We start from the raw sequence: 21407 nt of genomic DNA on the forward strand, positions 1-21407 counted from the left end.
GTACCGATCGTACACTTATGGCTCTGAACACTATGGGACTTAACATCTGAGGTCATGAGTCCCCTAGACTAAGAACTACTTAAACCTAACCAACCTAAGGACGTCACACACATCCATGCCCGAGGCAGGATTCGAACCTGCGGCCGTAGCAGCAGCGCGGTTCCGGACTGAAGCGCCTAGAACCTCTCGGCCACAACGATCGTACATTTACTTTGCTTTTTACTAACGTAGTTATTTAGAAGTAGTAACAAGGCCATATCGCTCAACGTCATACAAAACGTATTCTAACACAAATAAATACTTTGTATGTTACACCAAATTTTGAACTAAAGAGAAAATAAAGGTTATATGGTTCAAATTCTCTGAGCACTATGGGACTTAACATCTGTGGTCATCAGTCCGCTAGAACTTAGAACTACTTAAACCTAACTAACCTCAGGACATCACATACATCCATGCCCGAGGCAGGATTCGAACCTGCGACCGTAGCGGTCACGCGCTTCCAGACTGAAGCGCCTAGAGCCGCACGGTCACATCGGCCGGCTAAAGGTTATAGGAGGACCTAAAACAATAACTTTTTTCTATTACCATCACCCCACAGTTTTAGTAAGTGCATGAGCCTGTTAAGTAAAATATGCTATCTGAATGTTGTATCATTTAATAAATGAACATTTGTCAGACTGCACACCCTGTTTACTGCCTTCTATTTTCAGGAAAGGAATGGCATGATATGCGAACTACGCTCAGCCCTGCTTTTACTACGATGAAAATGAAGAATATGTTCATGCTGATAACAGAGATTGGACAGCAGATCATTGCTTATTTAGATGGTCAAACTGCCGATTGCGAAGGTGAGTACCTTATTTGCGATCGCTGACTGCCCGATACGACATGAGGCACTATTCTTTGGTCTGACATGCCATACAACGCGAATCTCCTTTACTATTTATTACGGGTCTGTCTACAGCCATTTCTTATAAGAACCCAGTGAATAAAAGCTGGAATTAGTTGCTTAGAATATAGACGGTAGTTGTGAGATTGAAAACACAGTGACATTTAGAGGTTCTACAGAATCTCGTGAGCCGACGCTGTGCGTGCCTCGAGGCTGATGATGCCAATTTAAAGGTAATCTACGTTGTTATGCGGTCGTAAATGTAAATAGTGCTTGGACTTAAAATTGTGTTCTTGTACACGAATGAACTGAAATGATAAGACATTCTATTTGAGCTGCAAAAAGAACAGTGAAAATGTTGACCCCATGGTGTTTATATTATTGTTGAAGTTTCCGCCGGGAAGGAGAATTTGCTCACACTGGACATGAAGGACTTCTTCACACGCGTCACTAATGACGTCATTGCAACCACGGCGTTCGGTGTCAAAGTGGACTCGCTGTCGGAACCGCAGAACTCGTTCTACCGGATGGGCCGCGAGCTCACAAACATCAAACTGACGGCCGTCGGCTATCTGCTGTCTCCGAAACTCATGCAGGTGAGAATGAACACCGCACTGCTTTGTACGTCGTGTGGGGCTGTAAAATAACGGGACTGATGCCGTCGCAAAGTAAGCACGCTTACGACAAGTGTTAATGAGCAATAGGTGTGGAGCGTAAGCTTTCTCCCAAGGAATCACTTGAGTGCGATGTCGCATGTTCAGTCTTTTCGTAAGGCCCATTTGAAATTGTTGTGTTAACAATTATCACAGAAAAAATGTTAGCTGCTAATGACTCACCATGTGTATCTGGAGGGCGACAGAAAATGTGTGTCCGGGAGGTGCAGGGATCAACTTTCTATGGGATGTATGTATTACCCTTCACAGAACGGACGTCGTCAACATTCAGAAACAAACCAGTACCTTGCACCATGAATACAGAGTGAAAAATAACGAGCCACAAGATCGGAGGCAGACTCCTTCCGAGTTACAAATCGTACAGGATGTTCACAGCTAGATTCTTAGAGAATCGTATTGGTGTAACGGGGTGACGAGAACTGATGGAATGTGACGACATTCAACGTAATGCGCAACAGTCTGTCGTGCAGCTTATCGTGAAACTGCCTATCCTTTGAAGCGTAACGGCAGATAGTGCGATAACATGTTTTGTAGGCACGGAATATCAAACACACAGAGGCTGAATTTGCCCAGCGTTTCCAGGTGGTACAAACTGCAATGTGACGCCCTTTTCAGGAGGGATTGTTTGCTCTAAAGGAGTATGACTTATATACACAGCCCATAAATCAAGCAAAAGCAAGTTATTTTGACCAACTATTGTCCAAAAGCAGTGCTCATGCCATAGTTGTAGTTCTCTTACGTCAACTTTTCCCACTTCTGCTTGCTGCGACGTAAGTATTGTCTACTGTCCTCGCAAGACCACGCACAAGAGACAAAAATCGTAGGAGGCAGAGCACCTTTAACTTCACGCAGCATAATAAATAACTTTTCAGCTAATTTATCATCCATATTAACAGTTGGCATAATTTTCTACTAACGTGTTCAGGTATTGATGTTAGTTGATCTCGATACAACTCTCTTGGTACCTCTAACTTCTAGGGTTCCTTTCATATGCATTTTCTCTTTAAATCCCGATTGGTCGGAGTAGACAACAAATTCGTTACTGAACGACAGGATAAGCTTGTTTACATCGTCTACAAATTTTGGTTAAAAAAAAATGGCTGTGAGCACTATGGAACTTAACATCTGTGGTCATCAGTCTCCTAGAACTTAGAACTACTTACACCTAACTAACCTAAGGACATCACACACATCCATGGCCGAGGCAGGATTCGAACCTGCGACCGTAGCAGCTACGAGGTTCCAGACTGAAGCGCTTAGAACCGCACGGCCACACCAACCGGCACAAATTTTGGGACCGATTCCGCAGTTTGCTGTGCATCGTCATGTTGACGCTTTGTTTGAAATTTCATCTTACGTCTTCCAATTCTGTAGCACTGTTTGAAGTTATGCAACCATCCACTGCTTTCCTTGAAATCACTGTAATCAATGTCACGCGCATTTTGATGTGCATAACGTAGTAGGCCACTATCATCCACATACCGTAAATTGAATCGAGAATCATCGAAACGTGCAAAACATCAGTTTTTGTAACAAGTGCACCTTGTCCCACCTTGAATGTCTATACTTCTTCTCATGCACTCCAAGGTTATGTTACTGCGGACTGTTCATAACTGTTTTTTACTATGCTGCGGATGATCTTTAATATACGTAATTATATTTAGTATCCTCTCCTTGGACAACGATTGTCCATTACTACGTTTCACTGGAGACGGGATTTGTGACTCCCTGCCCGACAAGGTTGATGAACTACATGGCTCGACTTTCGCTTGTTAAGCAACTGTCGTCGTCATTGTACACCTCGTGTACATTGTCCGCACAGTCGATCGTATACCGCACCACACATTCTACTGACTCAACTTGCAGAAACGCAAATATTTCATCTGCCAGTTATTGCTCACTCTGAAATTCCTTGGGCTCCTTTGCGACGAAATGTCAACTTCGGCAACTGTTCTTGTAGGTATAATGCATGATTCCTTTGCTTTATCGTTACCATTCCTCTGCTTTGCATCAACATCACTAGCACTGTAGCACTGTCGTGAGTTACTCGTCGGCTAAGCAGTTCAACTGAGCTCCGTAGCCTCAAGCTGTGCTTACCTGTGGGTACCTCCAGTCCCGTCCCATGTTACCATTACCAGCCAATATTGAGGCTGAATTACAGACAGCATGTGGTGCGTAGAACAGCGTAAACATAACTGTCCTTTTGTGACCTCGTACTAGAGGGGTTCCTTGTGAGTCGATTGTTGCAACTTTGGTGTCTGTAGACATACCAGTGTGGCAGTGGCATTCGTTTGTGTAAGAGCTGTTCTTTTGTTCTGCCGGAAAAATGATAATAACAGAGCAACGAATTGTCGTGTGGTTTCACATGAATTATATTTTATTAAAAGAAGTGTATGGCGAAGAATTTATCATGGACGCTAGTTTTTGAGTGGAACAAACGTTTCCAACATAGCTGAGAAGACGTTGAAGATGACTCACGCCCGGGATGCAGTTCAACATCAAAAACGGATGAAAATATCGAAAAAGTAGGTAATGTGATTCCATCTGTCCTTGAGTTCAGTATTCGATCGATTGCTGAAACTGTAGGATTTGATAAAGAGTGCGTAAGGCAAATTTTACATAACCAACTTAACATGAGAAACGTGTGTGCTGAAAAACTTTCACTATCGAACAAAAAGTATCAATTGAAAATGTTTGTACTGACAATTTGAAAACGACTGAAGATATCCCATCAACATTGACAAAAAGTATCGATTGAAAATGTTTGTGCTGACAATTCGAATACGACTGAAGGTATCACATCAACATTCTGCCACGGGAAGTCCGGTCATCCTCACGTGAGTATCTCGTCTGCTCACCTGAGGATGGCCGAACGTCTCTGGGCCGAAATATCGTGGCAGAATGTTGATGGGATCCGGCTGCAAACCAGAAAATTACTGGAAGAAGAAATACGTCGGGGAAATTGCAGAAGTCTCGTGATACTAATTTCTTGGAAAGAGTGATAACATGTGACGGATCTTGGTTTTTCACTTATGATCCAGGAACTAAGAGCTAATCCATGCATTAACAAAAAAAAAAAAAAAAAAAAAAAAATCGAATAGGCAAATCAAGAGTCAAAGCGATGATGATTGTTTTTTTCGATATTCACGGAGCTGTGTATCTTCTCTGGTTTCTTGAAGGTGAAACTATTAATCAATATTACCAGCTTGAGGTTCTTGCTGGACTTTCATCTACTTCCCAAGGTCAAATCTGCATTCAAGGGAACAAGATTTCTGTCCGTTGAGTCAGTGAAAGGAAAAGCTTCACGCGTCGCCAAGAAGCCCATAGAGGAAGAATTTCAGCACTCTTTCCACGAATGGGGAATTCGCATGGAATGTTGTAGGGGCAGAGGAAGGAAGTATATTGAAGGTGACAAAAACTAAATGTCTTTTTGAAATAAAATTTGTTACAACAATAATCCCGTTATTTTAGACCCACACTTCGTACACTATGTGATCAAAAGTATCCGGACACCCCCAAAAACACACGTTTTTCATATTAGGTGCGTTGTACTGCCACCTACTGCCAGGTACTCCATATATGCGACCTCAGTAGTCATTAGACATCGTGAGGGAGCAGAATAGGGCGCCCCGCGGAACTCACGGACTTCGAACGTCGTCAGGTGATTGGGTGTCACTTGTGTTATACGTCTTACGCGAGGTTTCCACACTGCTGAACATCCCTAGGTTCACTTTTTCCGATATGATAGTGAAGTGGAAACGTGAAGGAACACGGTACAGTACAAAAGCGTACAGGCCGACCTCGTCTGTTGACTGACAGATAGCGCCGACAGTTGAAGAGTGTCGTAATGTGTAATAGGCAGACATCTATCCAGACCAACACACAGGAATTCCAAACTGCATCAAGATCCACTGCAAGTACTATGACAGTTAGGCGTGAGGTGGGAAAACTTGGATTTCATAGTTGGGCGCTGCTCATAAGTCACACATGACGCCGGTGAATGCCAAACGACGCCTCGCTTGGTGTAAGGAGCGTAATTATTGGTCGATTGAACAGTGGAAAAACGTTGTGTGGAGTGACGAATCACGGTACACAATGTGGCGATCCGATTGCAGGGGGTGGGTACGGCGAATGCCCGGTGAACGTCACCTGCCAACGTGTGTAGTGCCAACAGTAAAATTCGTAGGCGGTGGTGTTATGGTGTGGTCGTGTTTTTCATGGAAGGGGCTTGTACCCCTTGCTGTTTTGTGTGGCACTATCACAGCACAAGCCTGCGTTGATGTTTTAAGCACATTCTTACTTCCCCCTTTTGAAGAGCAATTCAGGGATGGCAACTGCCTCTTTCAACACGACCGAGAACCTCTTGATAATGTACGGTCTGTGGCGGAGTGGTTATACGACAGTAACATCCATGTAACGGACTGGCCTGCACAGACTCCTGACCTGAATCCTATAGAACACCTTTGGGATGTTTCTAGAAGTTTGGAAGGTAGGAGACGAGGTACTGGCGGAATTAAAGCTGTGAGGACGGGACGTGAGTCTTGCTTGGGTAGCTCAGTTGGTAGAGCACTTGCCCGCCAAAGGCAAAGGTCCCGAGTTTTAGTCTCGGTCCGGCACACAGTTTTAATCCGCCAGGAAGTTTCAAGTTTCATACCTTTGGGATGTTTTGCAACGTCGACTTCGTGCCAGGCCTCTCCGACCGACGTCGATACCTCTCTTCAGTGCAGCACTTCGTGAAGAATGGGCTGCCATTCCCAAGAAACCTTCCAGCACCTGATTGAACGTATGCCTGCGAGAGTGGAAGCTCTCATCAAGGCCAAGGGTAGGCCAACACCATACTGAATTCCAGCATTACCGATTGAGGGCGCCACCAACTTGTAAGTCATTTCCAGCCAGGCGTCCGGATACTTTTGATCGCGTAGTGTATGTCAGCAATTTCCTTTGCCCTCTGACTGAAACTCATGTATTTTATTTTTGGTAGCTTCTAGGAATACCGCTTCTCGACCGGAGTGCAACAGAGTTCTTCAGATCCATGGTTATCGAAACCATCGATACCCGTGAAAAGCAAGGCATCGTTCGTCCCGACGTCATCCATTTGCTCATGCAGGCGCGTCGTGGCGAACTGAACTCAGAAGAAGCGGTCAAGGAGGGAAGCACTGAACCCAAAGGAAAACGTAAGTGCAGATCATCATTGTTCTTAGATGTTTGCTTGACGTATTTGATGCTGCCGACAGAAAAAATTGCTCTGCTTCAGCCTAAATTTTAAATGCTCCATGTATTTTCTGTTCCATTTCTAGATACAACCATCACACAAGAAATATGATTGTAGTTTTTTTGTTGTAGTCATCCGCGGTTATTTACAGTGCATCTAAACATACCGTTGCCTGATTATTGCTATAATCCGGCAAAAACTCATAGTATCATGTTCTTGTTGCCGGTAATTAAGATTAACTAAAGCTTTATATGAAAAACCGAGAATTGGCTGGGTATTCATTTTGCCAATTCGAAATTCAAGCAAAAAATCAACTGTGTCTGTAGTGTACACTTTCTCTACGCTGCCCGCAGCTGCTTCACGAGTCTACAACGCAATTTTATCAACTTATCTACATCAACGCCTCTTTATAGCCCTAAAGCCGTTTGTGCTTCGCCTTTGAATGCTGTCAAAAGCATTCTCAGGTGTCGTGAATTTCCTTAAGTTGACTCGACTATAGGAGTGTCTTAGTGGTAAATAGAAAATGTATTAAAACTTCGTGCATGACGCGGAATTTTTTTACGCATTTAAGTGTGTCTACGTCTTGCATTATGCATCGTACAATGATATATTTGTGTAGATATGTTCATCGGCACGTGTGGAAACTGTCTGCAAAATCTATTAGGAATAGAGATAGTAGCACAAATGTAGTAAATTTAAACATCATGCATGATGCGGCAGTTTTTCACGCATCTTTTATGACGTCGTATCTCCAGAAATATGATAGGGAGGTAGTTCTTACCCCTACAGCTATTATTGCCTAACAGTAATGGATATGTGTACCAAGTTTTGTTGTATCGGTCCAGTGGTTTAAGAAGAAATGTGGACCGTACATCCATTTTTCAATTGGTTCAAATGGCTCTGAGCACTATGGGACTCAACATCTATGGTCATCAGTCCCCTAGAACTTAGAACTACTTAAACCTAACCAACCTAAGGACATCACACAACACCCAGTCATCACAAGGCAGAGAAAATCCCTGACCCCGCCGGGAGTCGAACCGGGAACCCGGGCGCGGGAAGCGAGAACGCTACCGCACGACCACGAGCTGCGGAATACATCCATTTTTATGCTTGCCTGCCTCACTCTGTAAAAACGCAAGCTTTATAGGATTGCTTTGTCTGTTTACAACTCTTGTCTGTCCGTTCGACTGTTCAGAACCTTTTTCTCAGGAACGAGTTGACGTATCAAGCTCAAATTTACGTCAGATATTAAAGTCTATGATCCCTTGACAGCGTAAAATTTTAAGCTTGTAAGTCAGTTCATTTAGAAGATACGGTCATTGGTGTCACGTATTTTGATACCCGAAAACTCATCCTTCAAAACCGATAGGGTACTTCTTATTGACCTAGGATCAAGAAATTCGGCAAGAACCAAGGTTTCACAGTACAAGTAGGGAAATAATTCGATAATTGTTAATTTGTAACTATACGACACGAAAGGAGATGTTTTTGTCGTTTTTATCAGTTGTCTGACTGTCTGTCCTTATATTAAGCCCCTTTTTCTAAGGAAAAATTTGCCGTATCAAGTTCAAATTTATGTCACATTTTAAGGGCAATGGTTCCGTGGCGGCGTAAAAGTTTTAAGACAGTGCAATCAAAAATATGGTCATTTATGTCGCCTATTTTGATGCTCGAAAACTCACTAATGAAAACCTATAGAGTAATTCCCGTTGATTTAAAATCATGAAATACTTCTTTTCGCATTTTTAAAATTAAAACATTCTCGAAAGTCTTTTAATCCGTGGCACTGATATCTTGAAGTATCAACGTCGGTAGCTGGCAAGAATCGTCAATATCCTCGATTCCAGGCTGGATAAACTGTCCGTCCGCACACATAATGAAGTCTGTACGAAACCCTGAAACCCCCACTGCGCGTGAACTACTCGCACCTCGCTAATTTTTTAATAATACCGGTGATTATAATTAAACTTTCCCTATTTAAGACGTTGTAACACGAAAACTAATTGCTCTACGGGGACCAGACTTGGTAGCGTTAATGTCAAGGGCATGGGAAAGAGAAATAATGCAAAATCTCTTCAACCGAAACACTTTTAATGTGCTGCTACGGTACATCATTTCCACTGCTGCTACAAATCGGGCTCAATATGGCGCCCATCAGTGTCCAGAGGAGTCTGAAAGCGCAGGAGTGCATCCTGCACAGCAGAACGAAGCACGTCCGTAGGTATTCTGGCTACCCCTCTTGATACGCTGCGCTACAGATCAGAACACGTGCGAATGTTCCCCTGGTGAACCCTGTTCTTTGGGTAGCCCCACACCCAGAAATCACTGGAAGTGAGATCAGGTGATCGACTGATAATTCGATCGTTTCCATATATGTTCCGGAGAAGCAGATGAACTTCAGGAGCGATGTGTGGTGGCGCCCCATATGGCATGAAAACTGTTGAGCTCAATGCGTCTCTCTCCTACAGATAGCTATGACATGCTGGCGAAGCATTTCGCAGTCACACTGCACGTCTTTGGTCCTTGAGCACCATCCTGTTCCAAAAAGAATGGACCAATGATCAATGCAGCCGTGAAGCCACACCATATGGTGACACGTTCACCAGACTGAAACACTTCATGCACAATGAATGGAGGTGAAGAGCCCCGCATTCGGCAGTTCTGTGTGTTCACCTCACCCTTCAGAGAAAAATCAGCTTCGTCTGTCTGGAGCATGGTCCCGCTCGTCAAGTTCAATCCTTGCGAGAAAGAGGAGAGCGAAGTCAACATGTCGTTGTGCTTCCTGTGGTGCAAGCTGCTGAGAATCGTTCGAAGCACCTTCCGTACAGTGGACCACGGGATGTTCAACTGTCGGGACACGGCACGCGAACTGCCTGGCGATCGGGAATTGCCCGCAGCACTGTCTGCTGTAGCGACAGCGATTTCATCAGGAGCCACCTGTGGTGCAACCGGTCGTCGGCCTCCTTCCTGAAGCGACGCCCAGTTCTCAAAGTGAATCGAACTTCTTCATCGTGCTCTTCACAACAGGTGGAGAAAGAGGACCCTTCCGTAATCCTTCCAACCGGCGATATTTTCGAAGTGCAGATGCAGCATTGATGTCGCTTTGATAAGAGAGCTTCACCAATAATGCCCTGCTCCTTTTGTCCAAGCTCATGTTGACTAATCAACGAGTGCACTGCTACTGGTCGGGTGTGTGAGACTGTGAATCACCTGGTAGACATAGATGGAATTGGACGTTGGCGCTGTGACGCATGGAAATCATGCACTCCACGTTCTGGACATACTAATATTTGCTGTAAAATTAACTCATCAGTGGATGGTCATTAATCTCAGACTTTCTTCCTGTATTATTGACTCGGGTGGTCTGTTATTCGCGAGTGTGCTTACGTCGTTCGTCCATGCCTCACGCCCTGAGTGTGTTTACATTTTGCGGCCTGCAGTTGCAGCTGTAGCGGTTACAAAGCTAAGTGCTGACGAAGTTATTTGTGCACTGTTAGACAGTTACTAAATTTAATAGTTTTCAGCGGCGGTCCCTGCTGTTTGGGGCGAAATACCGATTTAATAAACATTTGGGAACGTTCGATCGCTGTGTTTTTTAGTTTTCTGTGCGTTGCACTCGTTTAGTAAATTTCGTGCTTTAGTTTTCAGATGAAGTTTCTTATTATTTCTGGTGAAATATGTCAGTAAAATTTTCATTCACTGTTTTAACTTCGTTGAGAGTCCCAATGGCCGCTTGAATTTTTGGTTTTACCTAATAATTTTGTGAAGTTTCGTTGGTATTGGTATTACTTGTGGTTTAGTAGTATAAATAAAAGTAGGTGCTTTTTAAGTAGAGAGAGAATTTGGACACCGCTATTGTTAGTTCTATAAATAGTTCTACTGGTGTAACTGAACTTACGTAACGTAGACATTTAGTTTTTTTCACTAACTGTAAAATTTTACCATGAGTGAGAAGTGTGGGCTCTCTCGTAGGTTTGCGAGTAGTGGATTACGATGTGGGATTTGTTCTAAGTATTTTCATTGGGGAGAGTGCAGTGGGGAAGCCAGTGGGCATTCTAGCGAGATCCTCTCCTGGCAATGCAGAATCTGTAGTAGAGAGAAGTTGACAGAGGAGCAGGAGAGTAAGATCTGTGCCATAGATTTGACGGTAGAGGTGTGGACCAGCAGTTGTAGGAAGTGTTGCGGAGTGATTACCACGTCACCAGCGTTGTGAAACCTAGTGCAGGGTTGGCTCCGGTGACTGACAGCATAGGGGAGTTATGCACGAATTTTACGAAGGAGAGTCAGATAGCGATAGTGGGTGGAGCGGCGAATAGTGTTGATAGGGACGGCAATACGATTTACGTGGTGACCTGGAAAAGATAGTTTCTCAAACTGGTGGCACTAACGTGCATTTCGTGCAACTGTTTCGGGGTAATCGTTGGCCTCGCATTAACATGGGGTTGGAGAAGACACTGATAGCAGAGGACATGGGTCACATCTCAGTGATGCCAGTTGGGTCCATCAGTAGATCGGGTTTCACTGGGCATGGCATGCACCTCGGTAGATATGGGAAGGGGAGGCTGGCAAAGCTTATATGTGACAGTGTAGTGGGTGGTGGTGGGATCACTCATCGAGAAATTCCTATAGGAGTTGGTGTTAGAGCTGCGCCTTTTGTAGATTGAATTCAGCTGATAGGTGAACCTGCTTAAAGCCCTCTAACTAAGGGCTCACCTTCAGAGGACGTAATGTTTCCAAGTAGAGAAGGAATTAGCATATTTCATCAAAATAACAAGTATTATAGATAAAGTCAGTGAACTGCTTACAGATTTTGACTCTGAAATTATTGGTATGTCGGAGCACCACTGAAATAATTTGACAATTCAGAGGCTTCCTTTACCAGCATACAGATTAGTTGGCTGTTTTTCAAGTTTTTCAAGGAGTTCCCTCCAGGGTGGGGGAGTGACCATGTACCTAAAAAAACAGTATTCCATGTCAGCCAATATATGTATCACGACACTGCACTGAACAGATATTTGAATGTTCTGCAGGGGCAGTTGAATTTAGTGAAACTAAACTTCTAATTTCTGCTCAAGCTAGAGAGGGTTCTTGATTCATTTTATAGAATGTACCAGAAATTAGTTATATGTGGTGACTTCAATATTAATTTTGTATGTGATGGTGCTCCCCATGAATAATGGACCTTGCCATTGGTGGGGATACTTAAGTGCCTCAGCGATACAGATAGCCGTACCGTAGGTCCAACCACAACGGAGGGGTATCTGTTCAGAGGCCAGACAAACGTGTGGTTCCTGAAGAGGGGCAGCAGCCTTTTCAGTAGTTGCAGGGGCAACAGTCTGGATGATTGACTGATCTGGCCTTGAAACACTAACCAAAACGGCCTTGCTGTGCTGGTACTGCGAACGGCTGAAAGCAAAGGGAAAACAACAGCCGTAATTTTTCCCAAGGGCATGCAGCTTTACTGTATGATTAAAAGACGATGGCGTCCTCTTGGGTAAAATATTCCAGAGGTAAAATAGTCCCCTATTCGGATCTCTGGGCGGGGACTACTCAGGAGGACGTTATCAGGAGAAATAAAACTGGCGTTCTACGGGTCGGAGCGTGGAGTGTCAGATCCCTCAATCGGGCAGGTAGGTTAGAAAATTTAAAAAGGGAAATATATTGGTTAAAGTTAGATATAGTGGGAATTAGTGAAGTTCGGGTGGCAGGAGGAACAAGACTTCTGGTCAGGTGAATAAAGGGCTATAAATACAAAATCAAATAGGGGTAATGCAAGAGTAGGTTTAATGTTGGATAAAATAATAGGAATGCAGGTAAGCTACTACAAACAGCATAGTGAACGCAATATTGTGGCCAAGGTAGATACGAAGCCCACGCCTACCACAGTAGTACAAGTTTATATGCCAACTAGCTCCGCAAATGAGGAAGAGATTGATGAAATGTCTCATGAGATAAAATAAATTATTCAGACAGTGAACGGTGACGAAAATTTAATAGTCATGGGTGACTGGAATTCGATAGTAGGAAAAGGAAGAGAAGGAAATGTAGTAGGTGATAATGGTATTCAAGGTCGACTGTATAAAGTCAGTTCGTAGTAAAAATATTTCTGTTACTGACAAATCAGATATATGTACAGTATTTAGCAATCATTTTCTGAGCATTGCTGGTGAATTAAAGAAAAATTTAGTTTCACAGGAAATCTTATAACTCTCTTGGCAAATGCCTTTCCGAGATGGATGTCTGAAATACTCCTCTGTGATACAGACAAGGGGGAGATTGAGTCAATACTTAAATCACTGAAGAATCTCATGGATATGGTGGAGTGCCTAGCAGAATATGAAAGTACTGTGCTGCACATGTTAGCCCTGTATTTAGCCACATTTGTAATTTTTCCTTTAAGAATGGCCAGTTCCCTAAACGATTAAAGTTCTCAATAGTAAAGCCGCTTTATTAAAAGGGAGAAAGAGATAATGTAGACAATTTTGAACCTATTTCTATTCCATCAGTGTTTGCTTAAGTTATTTAAACGGTTGTGTGTGTAAGGATAACTGATCATTTTATATCACACGGTTTGCTATCAAATGAAGAGTTCGGGTATAAAAGGCTTATCTCTGTGAGATAGTGGATGGGTTAAACAAAAGGTTTCGAACGCTAGGCATATTTTTTCATTTAACTAAGGAGTTGGATTGTGTTGATCACAAAACATTGCTCCAGGAGCTGGACCATTACGGAATATACACTCCTGGAAATGGAAAAAAGAACACATTGACACCGGTGTGTCAGACCCACCATACTTGCTCCGGACACTGCGAGAGGGCTGTACAAGCAATGATCACACGCACGGCACAGCGGACACACCAGGAACCGCGGTGTTGGCCGTCGAATGGCGCTAGCTGCGCAGCATTTGTGCACCGCCGCCGTCAGTGTCAGCCAGTTTGCCGTGGCATACGGAGCTCCATCGCAGTCTTTAACACTGGTAGCATGCCGCGACAGCGTGGACGTGAACCGTATGTGCAGTTGACGGACTTTGAGCGAGGGCGTATAGTGGGCATGCGGGAGGCCGGGTGGACGTACCGCCGAATTGCTCAACACGTGGGGCGTGAGGTCTCCACAGTACATCGATGTTGTCGCCAGTGGTCGGCGGAAGGTGCACGTGCCCGTCGACCTGGGACCGGACCGCAGCGACGCACGGATGCACGCCAAGACCGTAGGATCCTACACAGTGCCGTAGAGGACCGCACCGCCACTTCCCAGCAAATTAGGGACACTGTTGCTCCTGGGGTATCGGCGAGGACCATTCGCAACCGTCTCCATGAAGCTGGGCTACGGTCCCGCACACCGTTAGGCCGTCTTCCGCTCACGCCCCAACATCGTGCAGCCCGCCTCCAGTGGTGTCGCGACAGGCGTGAATGGAGGGACGAATGGAGACGTGTCGTCTTCAGCGATGAGAGTCGCTTCTGCCTTGGTGCCAATGATGGTCGTATGCGTGTTTGGCGCCGTGCAGGTGAGCGCCACAATCAGGACTGCATACGACCGAGGCACACAGGGCCAACACCCGGCATCATGGTGTGGGGAGCGATCTCCTACACTGGCCGTACACCACTGGTGATCGTCGAGGGGACACTGAATAGTGCACGGTACATTCAAACCGTCATCGAACCCATCGTTCTACCATTCCTAGACCGGCAAGGGAACTTGCTGTTCCAACAGGACAATGCACGTCCGCATGTATCCCGTGCCACCCAACGTGCTCTAGAAGGTGTAAGTCAACTACCCTGGCCAGCAAGATCTCCGGATCTGTCCCCCATTGAGCATGTTTGGGACTGGATGAAGCGTCGTCTCACGCGGTCTGCACGTCCAGCACGAACGCTGGTCCAACTGAGGCGCCAGGTGGAAATGGCATGGCAAGCCGTTCCACAGGACTACATACAGCATCTCTACGATCGTCTCCATGGGAGAATAGCAGCCTGCATTGCTGCGAAAGGTGGATATACACTGTACTAGTGCCGACATTGTGCATGCTCTGTTTCCTGTGTCTATGTGCCTGTGGTTCTGTCAGTGTGATCATGTGATGTATCTGACCCCAGGAATGTGTCAATAAAGTTTCCCCTTCCTGGGACAATGAATTCACGGTGTTCTTATTTCAATTTCCAGGAGTGTATATCAAAAATGAAGAAATTTCTCCAGCTGTATTTAAGGTGTCGATTTTATTTTGGCAACTAGTTTCAACGGTGTAACGACGTCATCTTCAGGCCCATACACTTGACGCCAACTGCGTACGGCTGATACTAGAAGTCAGTGTTGAGGTACGGACGTGCTCCGTGTGGGAGGTGGTTAGACTAACCAAGTAAGAATGTAGGGAAATCAGTAAAGAGAAAGAAAGTGTTGTTGTTAGGTAGTTCCCATCGAAGTGGTGTTGGCCAACTTTTGCAGGATGAAGTAGGATCAGAAATCCAGGTCACAATTTTTTTTAAACCTAGTGCTGGTTTGGAGCAGGTGACAGAGGATTTAGAATAACTTTGCAAAGATTTCACTGAGGAAGACACCGTGGTTATAGCGGGTGGGGCAGGTAATAATATTGACAGAGATCCTGGGTGAAGTATAGAGTGTGACCTGGCAAAGGTTGCATCTGCATCAAAGCATACTAGTGCTGAGGTTGTATCTGTTCTTGGGTGCCATGACCGACCTCATGAGAACTCTTCCATCAAGAGAGTTGATTTGGAGTTGGAACGGTTGCTAATGTCGGGTGCAGAGTCACACATTGGTGTGGTTCCTGTTGATTCTCTCAATAGCTGGGATTATACTAGGCATGGCCTTCACCTCAACAGGAAAGGCTGGCTGTGAAAATAGCAGGAAAGTTAAGGGGGGGGGGGGGGGGAGAGGCACTGTCATACGTGATAAAATACCAGTGGTTATAGGGTTCAGAAAAGACCCTTTTTTAGGGTAGGGAGGACAGAAAGAAACCAAATTTTAAAACACGTTACGACTGAGACAAACCTTCAGTTTGAGAAAGAAACCAAAAAACATAATTCTAGCTTATTACATCAGCATAAACAGCTATAGGTTAAGAATTTTCAACAATCAGTAGAAATTTCAACTGTACCCAATTTTAATGCAGTCATTGTGAAATGTCAGCTATCTTTATTGTTTCAAAACATTCGAGGACTGAGAAATAAGTTTAATGAATTAATTATCTGCATAGATGAATTAAAGTCCTCAAACCCAGGTGACATAATCTGCCTTTCTGAACATCATGTTATCACTAGTATAGAACTTTTAAGTGTTATAGAATTTAGGTTAACATCTCACTTTTGTAGAGCAAAAATGGAGAAAGGAGGAATTTTCACATTCATCAGGAACTGTCATAAATTTAAGAACGTAGACATTCATAAATTTTGCCTAGAACAGCATACCGAAGCATGTGCAACAGAAGTAGAATGCCACAAAAAATCCTTTATACTATTAAGAGTATATTGCGCACCTGCAGGTAACTTTAATCTGTTCATAAACCACCTTGAAGCTGTACTGGCCCATTTAATAACCAAAAACAAAGTTGGGGTGGTTGAGGGTGACTTCAGTGTATATTTCCTTAAAGATTCTCCCAATAAGAACTTATTTGAGTTAGTAACACTATGATTCCACTTAATTCCCACTGTGAAGATCCCCACTAGGGTAGCCAATTACTTACAAACAGATATTGATAATATCTTTGTAGAAAAGTCCAATGAATAAAATTATATTACAAAACCGATAGCCAATGGCCTCTCAGACCATGACATGCAGTTCCTTCTCTTAAATGTTAATACTGGACAGGATATAAAATCTGTTAAATCTGAGCTCAAGATGGTTAATTACTTTAGGATACTCCTCAGAGACATTCACTGGAATGACGTTTACAGTGCTCATGGCACAAATGAAAAATATAACACTTTTGCTAATAAAGTACTTACCTTATTTGAACACTGTTTTCCCGCAAAACTAACCAAAGTTAGAGCAAAGTCTACAAACAAGCCATGGATTACTCAAGGAATGGGGGTATCTTGTAAAACAAATAGAAAACTGTATGTCAATCCGAAACAGTTCTGATGGTGATGCTACAGCACATTACAAGAAATACTGCATCATATTAAACACTGTAATATGGACTTCAAAGCAAATATATTACAAGGAAAAGATAGTCATCTCAGATAACAAAATAAAGACAAGTGAAGGAGGAGACTGGTAGAACCAGAAATGAAGAGGGACAGATAGCATTAAGAGTAAATGATACATTAGTGACAGATGTGTATTGTATTGCAGAACTTTTTAACGATCTGGTTGTTAGGTTATGTAGATGCTGCTACGGAATACCTCAGACCAGACATTTCAGGTAACTTCCATAATATGAATTTGACCCTCACTACCCCAGCAGAAGTAATGTCCATCATATCATCTTTAAAATCAAAAACATCTAGTGGGTATGATGAAATATCAACAAAGTTAATTAAAGAATGTCATTCTGAGTTAAGTAACATATTAAGCTATCTGTGTAACCAGTCGTTTATCAGTGGAATATTTCCTGAATGGTTGAATATGCTGAAGTTAAGCCACTGTTTAAGAAGGGAGATAAAGAAATAGTATCAAATTTACGCCCAGTTTTACTTTTGTCTGCATTCTCAAAAATTTTAAAAAAGGTAATGTACAATCGGCTTTTTAATCATTTTATCACAAATAACACACTGTCAAAGTCGCAGTTAGGATTTCTAAAGTGTTCTGACATTGAGAAGGCTAACTACACTTACAGTGAAAATGTAATTAATTCATTAGACAAAGAATTGCAGCCAACTTTTATATTTTGTGATCTGTCAAAGGCATTTGACTGTGTAAATCACAATATCCCTTTAAATTAATTAGAATATTATGGTGTAACACGAAATGCTGCAAAATTCATATCTTATATCTCTGGCAGGAAACAAAAGGTGTTACTAGGAAAGAGACATGTATTAAGCTATCAGGCATCATCTAAATGGGAACTAATGACATATAGGGTCCCACAAGGTTCCATCTTAGGGCTGTTACCTTTTCTTGTGTATATCAATGACCTTTATCAGTAACATTACTAGATGCCAAAATTGTTTTTTTTTGCTGATGATACAAACATTGCAATAAATAACAATTGAAGCGAAGTCTTAGAAAGATCGGCTGATAAAATATTTGTGCACATTAATCACTGGTTCTTAGCCAATTCTTTGCCACTAAACTTTGGAAAAAAAACACACTACATGCAGTTCAGAACTTGTAAGGGATTTCCCACGAGTGTATGCCTAACATACAATGAGCAGCAGACAGAAGAAGTGGACAGAGTTAAATTCTTGGGATTACAGCTTGATAATAAATTCAGCTGGGAGGAGCACACCACAGAACTGCTGAAGCGTCTTAACAAATCTCTGTGTGTAATGCAAATTGTGTCAGACATAGGAGATACGAGATACGAGATAAAGCTGGCATACTATGCTTACTTTCTTGCCTTTATGTCGTATGTGATTATTTTTTGGGGTAATTCATCAAGCTAAGCTAAAGTGCAATAAGAGTTGTATGTGGTGTGAACTCAAGAGGATCCTGCAGAAGCCTGTTTAGGGAACTTGGGATAGTAACTACTGCTGCCCAACATATTTATTCCTTAATGAAATTTGTCATTAAAAATATATGACTTTTTCAAACCAACAGCTCAATACATGGGATCAGTACTAGAAATAAGAATAATCTTCACAAGGATTTAAAGTCACTTACTCTTGTATAAAAAGGTGTGCATTATTCAGGAACACACATTTTCAATAACTTGCCAGCAGCCATAAAAGGCTTAACAACCAATGAAATTCAGTTTAAGAGATGCCTTAAGGATTTATTGATGGCCAGTGCAGTAATGTGTTCATTGTAAATAAGTGTGTATGTGTGTGTGTGTGTGTGTGTGTGTGTGTGTGTGTGTGTGTGTGTGTGTAACTTGTGCACCATTTCAGTTGTAACCTTCCCGTATATAAAAATTGCCAGTACAAAATTGATTGAGAATTAAAACTGATAAATTTTGGACCTAAGCAGCGCTACGTCTTGGTCCTGTGAAATCAACCTGAATAAGCTGAAAAATTCTTACCTCATAATGGTGTCACCAGATAACGCTGTCTATATATTTGCTCCTAAATGGCACAGCTTAGTTCAATGCTGGCCTATCTACTACTACTGAACAACATTTGAGATTTGCATTGCTAGAAAAAAAACTGACTTTGCTTGTTGACACAGCTGCATAGCTGGTCCTCTGATTATTAAACAACTCATGACTATGATGTGGGAAAATTTGTAAAATATTTAAATTCAAGTAAATGACTGGTAAGAAATTATGTTCTGAAAAACCTTATTGTTGAAAACATTCCTACAAACCATTACATAAAAAGTTGAACATTACAAGCCTGACTTAATTAGTTCTGAGGAATCACCAAAAGATTGAAACAAATTCGTATTATCATGTCAGACAACAAATTTAAGTATGCGCATGGCGATGAAGAACAATAAAGTTTACCTTACACTACATGGCAATGAACTGCGCTGCACAAGCGGCGACAGCTATTGCTCTTACGTGGCTAGCAACCGTACCGTAGCGGTGAGCCACTACGACTGCACCGTAGCAGTGAACTATTGCGACTGCTCCATAAGAACGAACTATTGCGACCGCTCTGTAGGAGCGAGCGATTATTACTGCTGCCGACATTGCTCTGACCTCCAATTCTATTGCAGCAGAGATGTTTTATATCGCAGGCAGCGCGTGAGCAATACATCGAAATTACGATTGCTCCAGTAGGGCAGTCAACAAAAAACCTCTTATACAGGGTGTTACAAAAAGGTACGGCCAAACTTTCAGGAAACATTCCTCACACATAAATAAAGAAAAGATGTTATGTGGACACGTGTCCGGAAACGCTTAATTTCCGTGTTAGAGCTCATTTTAGTTTCGTCAGTATGTACTGTACTTCCTCGATTCACCGCCAGTTGGCCCAATTGAAGGAAGGTAATGTTGACTTCGGTGCTTGTGTTGACATGCGACTCACTGCACTACAGTACTAGCATCAAGCACATCAGTACGTAGCATCAAGAGGTTAGTGTTCATCACGAGCGTGGTTTTGCAGTTAGTGCAATGTTTACAAATGCCGACTTGGCAGATGCCCATTTGATGTATGGATTAGCACGGGGCAGTAGCCGTGGCGCGGTACGTTTGTATCGAGACAGATTTCCGCAACGAAGGTGACCCGACAGGAAGACGTTCGAAGCAATTGATCGGCGTCTTAGGGAGCACGGAACACTCCAGCCTATGACTCGCAACTGGGGAAGACCTAGAACGACGAGGACACCTGCAATGGACGAGGCAATTCTTCGTGCAGTTGACGATAACCCTAATGTCAGCGTTAGAGAAGTTGCTGCTGTACAAGGTAACGTTGACCACGTCACTGTATGGAGTGTGCTACGGGAGAACCAGTTGTTTCCGTACCATGTACAGCGTGTGCAGGCACTATCAGCAGCTGATTGGCCTCCATGGGTACACGTCTCCGAATGGTTCATCCAACGATGTGTCAATCTTCATTTCAGTGCAAATGTTCTCTTACGGATGAGGCTTCATTCCAACGTGATCAAATTGTAAATTTTCACAATCAACATGTGTGGGCTGACAAGAATCCGCACGCAATTGTGCAATCCGTCATCAACACAGATTTTCTGTGAACGTTTGGGCAGGCATTGTTGGTGATGTCTTGATTGGGCCCCATGTTCTCCCACCTACACTCAATGGAGCACGTCATCATGATTTCATACGGGATACTCTACCTGTGCTGCTGGAACATGTGCCTTCACAAGTACGACACAACATGTGGTTCATGCACGATGGAGCTCCTGCACATTTCAGTCGAAGTGTTCGTACGCTTCTCAACAACAGATTCGGTGACCGATGGATTGGTAGAGGCGGACCAATTCCATGGCCTCCATGCTCTCCTGACCTCAACCCTCTTGACTTTCATTTATGGGAGCATTTGAAAGCTCTTGTCTACGCAACCCCGGTACCAAATGTAGAGACTCTTCGTGCTCGTTCTGTGGACGGCTGTGATACAATACGCCATTCTCCAGGGCTTCATCAGCGCATCAGGGATCCCATGTGACAGAGGGTGGATGCATGTATCCTCGCTAACGGAGAACATTTTGAACATTTCCTGTAACAAAGTGTTTGAAGTCACGCTGGTACGTTCTGTTACTGTGTGTTTCCATTCCATGATTAATGTCATTTGAAGAGAAGTAATAAAATAAGCTCTAACATGAAAAGTAAGCGTTTCCGGACACATGTCCACATAACATATTTTCTTTCTTTGTGTGTGAGGAATGTTTCCTGAAAGTTTGGCAGTACCTTTCAGTAACATCCTGTATAATGGACCCCTTACACAGTGCAGTAATGTGTTCATTGTAAATAAGTATTGTAGTAGTTATGTTATATGTTCATTACCTTATAAATAAAAAACATGTTTTCTAAATTTTAAATTCAGTGCATTAATGCGATCTTAGTATATGAATGTTTGTAATGCCATTCCTGCTTAGTCATTTCTGTATTTTCTCCTTT

At 43.1% G+C, this 21407-nt stretch overlaps 1 protein-coding gene across 1 annotated transcript in view; it reads left to right on the forward strand.

The window, feature by feature from the left end:
• Nucleotides 1-21407, forward strand: part of LOC124594886 (cytochrome P450 9e2-like) — a 77333-nt gene that overhangs the window by 22112 nt on the left and 33814 nt on the right. Inside the window, exons 3-5 of the mRNA XM_047133358.1 lie at nt 714-851; nt 1283-1488; nt 6548-6740. Coding sequence (XP_046989314.1) covers nt 714-851; nt 1283-1488; nt 6548-6740 — 537 coding nt within the window. The remainder of the gene's footprint in view (nt 1-713; nt 852-1282; nt 1489-6547; nt 6741-21407) is intronic.

The sequence above is a fragment of the Schistocerca americana genome, chromosome 2 (assembly GCF_021461395.2).
Source record: "Schistocerca americana isolate TAMUIC-IGC-003095 chromosome 2, iqSchAmer2.1, whole genome shotgun sequence".
NCBI lineage: Eukaryota > Metazoa > Arthropoda > Insecta > Orthoptera > Acrididae > Schistocerca > Schistocerca americana.